General features: G+C 44.2%; 1 protein-coding gene across 1 annotated transcript; it reads right to left on the reverse strand.

Annotated features, from left to right (window-relative positions):
* Positions 1 to 777: 777 nt before the first annotated feature.
* LOC143324567 (uncharacterized) lies at positions 778 to 2,977 on the reverse strand. The gene has a single exon (XM_076737190.1). It carries the CDS (start codon positions 2,190 to 2,192, stop codon positions 1,362 to 1,364), a length of 831 nt encoding a protein of 276 aa, XP_076593305.1. The 5' UTR covers positions 2,193 to 2,977; the 3' UTR covers positions 778 to 1,361.
* Positions 2,978 to 3,614: the final 637 nt, after the last annotated feature.

Raw genomic sequence — 3,614 nt, forward strand, 5'->3', positions numbered from 1 at the left:
CCATAAAATTCAACACATACGCTTCCAGCTGTTTTTTTTTTTTTTTTTTTTTTTTTTTTCTCCCTAACACTGTGCATTCTGCTCGGAGTTGAATTTTGATCCAATTGCCATAGATGTCTGTAGCAGCCAGTTAAGCTCCAGCAATTACTCAGAGGTACCTTTTTTGCAACTAAAATAGTATTTAAATGGTGTGAAAATGCAGAGAGGCAATGCATAAAAAACGTCAGCTGGAGAAAGTCTGCAGCCATTTCATTTATTATGTCAGTAAACTACAAGTGTGCAGTGTTTCTGTGAAAAGTTGTCTCTTTTTAGACCACATCGTTCAGCACATTATTTTGCTGAGAAGTGGTAGAATAAAGCAGAAGAGGCAGAATGTAGTATACAATAACTATGTTGGTTGGGGAGGCCTTTTGGCTGAAAGGGAAGGCGTATAGCATGTTTCCTTGGGTTCATATTTTGCAGGAACAGTGTAGTGTGAAGCTCTGTCAAGCCCAGTTTTAATCCTTTTCTCCACTGTGTTGTGTGATGTTATGCTGTTATCTTAATGATAATCTGTGCCTGTATTTCTGCCCTAGGCATATCTGTCAGACTGGGTTGGTTTAGGAGCTGTGCCTTATCAACAGCTTTGTCATTAAATCAGCTTTTTCTACAGACAAATTTCACTGCAGTTATTCTTATCAAAACATCAGCACACTGTGATTTTCTGTTCAATCAGAGCTTTGCAAATTCAATGATGTGTGAGTAAAAAAGATGAAATACAGAACAAAATTTCCATTGGGGAAAAAAACAATTTATTTAATTTTGTTTTCATGAGATTTAATAATCAGACAAATAGAATTGGTATGTTTTGCATTTGTCATACCATCAATGGCTTTAAGCTGTTTTTATTTTATGTCCTCGTGTGTTTTAAAGGCTACACTTAAGAACATGGAAGAATAGAGATGATTGTATCGTGATGCTCATAAATGATTTTGTCCACGGGCTGTGGATAGTTTACTGCAAGCAGGAATCTGGAACCTGTGCTTTTCATGGCTTTTCTTTGTCAGTGTGAAATGGGATGTGAATCTGTTAAAGATTTTATAGCACGGTAGCACACATCATCACAGGTTTGTGGATGTGAGAGACCATGTTGGACGTGCCGAGAAACACATCCCTTAAATGCTGTATGTATAGAGGCAAGCTTTTAGGTCCCAGTCAAACTGACCTCTGGAGGCTGGAATTGGTACTCAGTTCTTCTGAGAAAGCACTGTTCTGTCTGAGTGAGTGTTCTGATTGTCTCAGCATTGTGCTTGAGTGGAGGGCAGCGCCAAATGAACTCCTCTGATTCAATCCTCTCCACTGTTTGACACCGGTTCAGCCAGTCAGTGAGGAGGGTGGACTGAGACTCCTTCCCCCAAACACACTCTCTTACATTGAGGGAAATCGCTGTATGGCAAAGGTCCAAGAGGTCTCTTGCATGTTGTCTGCGAGGAAGATTCAACACTTTCTCTCTCCTCCCACAATGCACTGAGAGTCTCTGGAGGCTGATAGCCTGGTTCCTGGGGATCCAGTGGGTCTTTGGAAAGAAGAATGCTGATGGAGGGCACAGTCCTGTGCACCGTCATCTCAGACGTCCCCCCTTCAGTACTCTCCCACACCTCTTTCACCACCTTGTACTGCAGTTTGGTCAGCTGGTGCAGAGAGCCCACTTTTCGTTTCATGATTTCAGCACAGGTGATGGTCTTTGTGACGGCACGGCCTGACCCAGTGAAGACCACCTGCCTCAGCCCACCACCACTCACAGCTCCCCCATTCACACCCTTCTCTCCCTGCATCCTCGCCATGGCAAATCCCATTAAGTTACGGATCTTACTTCCCTCCTTCACGCGCATCTCCAGCACCCCAGAGGCCAGTCCTGGAAAGGGACAGGGGCTATCCTCTTCAGTTCGGCAGACTTTCTTGAAACCTTCCTGCCCAAGTTTGAGAGCAGGCGGGGGGACTGGTGGTGGTGTCAACGGGCTGGAAACATTGTTCACCACTGCTGGCTGGCAAAAATTACTGTACGTTTGATCCTGGTAGACAGAGCAGGTCCCCGGGGTTACCCCATTCTCCATTTGGATCGGTGTGCTCACCTCCAGTCCAGGGTGGGGCCTGATGGCGTCTCTGGTAATGTACTGGTTCTGGCCGCTGACCACTCTGCACCCTGTGAACATTTCTTCTGTCCTCAATGCTCCACCACAGTGTTAGTCCAGACACACACTTCCCCAACATGGAAAACAGCACAACATCATTTTCTTATGCATGTGGCACTTTTCTCTCCCTCCAGTCAACAGCTGTAAAGTTTCAAGACTTCTTATAAGAAATATTACCCGCTCCCCAAGAGCACTATCAATGAAGTCTTTAATGCTCCCTCTCCGAAGGAGCTGGAGAAATAAGATAAACGCCTGGCTGGTGAATTAAGAGCACTGTCGGGACCATTCAAGATGTTCTTTAAAGAGCATCTCAATTTCATACCACAAATGGCTATTTGGAAAGTGCTCTGGAGATGGATAAAAAAAAAAAATAGAAAACGAAGCTAAATTATCCTCTGTCCTTCGTTTATATGTATTTCATATGGTGCTTTTATCCTTAATAGCTGCAAAAGATATGGAGTACTTTGTTGATTCTTCTGTAACAAAACTTTTCTAAAGAGAAACTAAAGCTCGTATTAAGACTCCACCTTTTTCTTAGCGATCCAGTCCAGCGTTGTTCATTTTGATCTGCTGATCATGTCGACTTCAACTCAAAATTGACCTCTTGGATTGTCCAGCTGTTCCACCTCCTGTATTGGACCTCTGGCTGATTTACTCCAGCTTGAGTGAGTCCGCGTCTCCCCTCCTTGTGCTCATCTGGGCATCCACTGTAGTTGAGGCCAGGGTTGCATGGAGGTCTGCATCTGGGGTGTCCTCCCTAGAGCTCTGTCTTGTCTCCAGTGATGCTCTGGGAAGTCTATTCTGTTCCCCACAAAGAGACATAAGGGACAGGAGCTGCCTCACAAATGCTCACAGGAGGAGTGTCTGTGTGGTTGAGGGGGAGCATGAGGGAAAGGGGAGACAGCCCTCTTAAAGGCGCAGGTCTTTTCATCTTTTAGATGAACACCCTCCCCTCCACAACTGAAGCCTGCCATCTGAGGAAAAAGAGAAGGGCAGGGCTACTGTGTCCCTTTAAAACCTAGAACGCAGAGCCCCGGCAACTTTGTCAATCTCTTTAGAGGACGTTCCAGTGTTCAATGTACATGACTGATTAAACCTGAGTTCTGAAATAGAGACTCAGTCAACCTTTAAAAATGCATTTTCAGCTACGAAACAATGAATTAAATTAGCTCTGTTAAAATTGAAAACATCCTTCAAAGAGCCACTGAAAATCAGCAGCATTAAATTGCACTGTACTTAGCCTTTATCCTATTAGATGTTTGTGACCATTACAATTTACATAATGCAGCATTAATAGCTTCATTGTTGAGGCAATCAAGTGGCGCAGTAAGAACGCCTGTCTCTTAACGCTTGGATTGTTATATTGTTCCAAGACTGGAGAGCCCTTGTGATCAAGGACACAAGAACCACAAGAAGCATGGAGGCATGACTTCCATGTTCAAG

Source organism: Chaetodon auriga, chromosome 1, assembly GCF_051107435.1.
Source record: "Chaetodon auriga isolate fChaAug3 chromosome 1, fChaAug3.hap1, whole genome shotgun sequence".
NCBI lineage: Eukaryota > Metazoa > Chordata > Actinopteri > Chaetodontiformes > Chaetodontidae > Chaetodon > Chaetodon auriga.

Coding starts and splice junctions, on each gene's coding strand:
- LOC143324567 (XM_076737190.1), bottom strand. CDS start 2,192: ATGTTCACAGGGTGCAGAGTGGTCAGCGGCCAGAACCAGTACATTACC.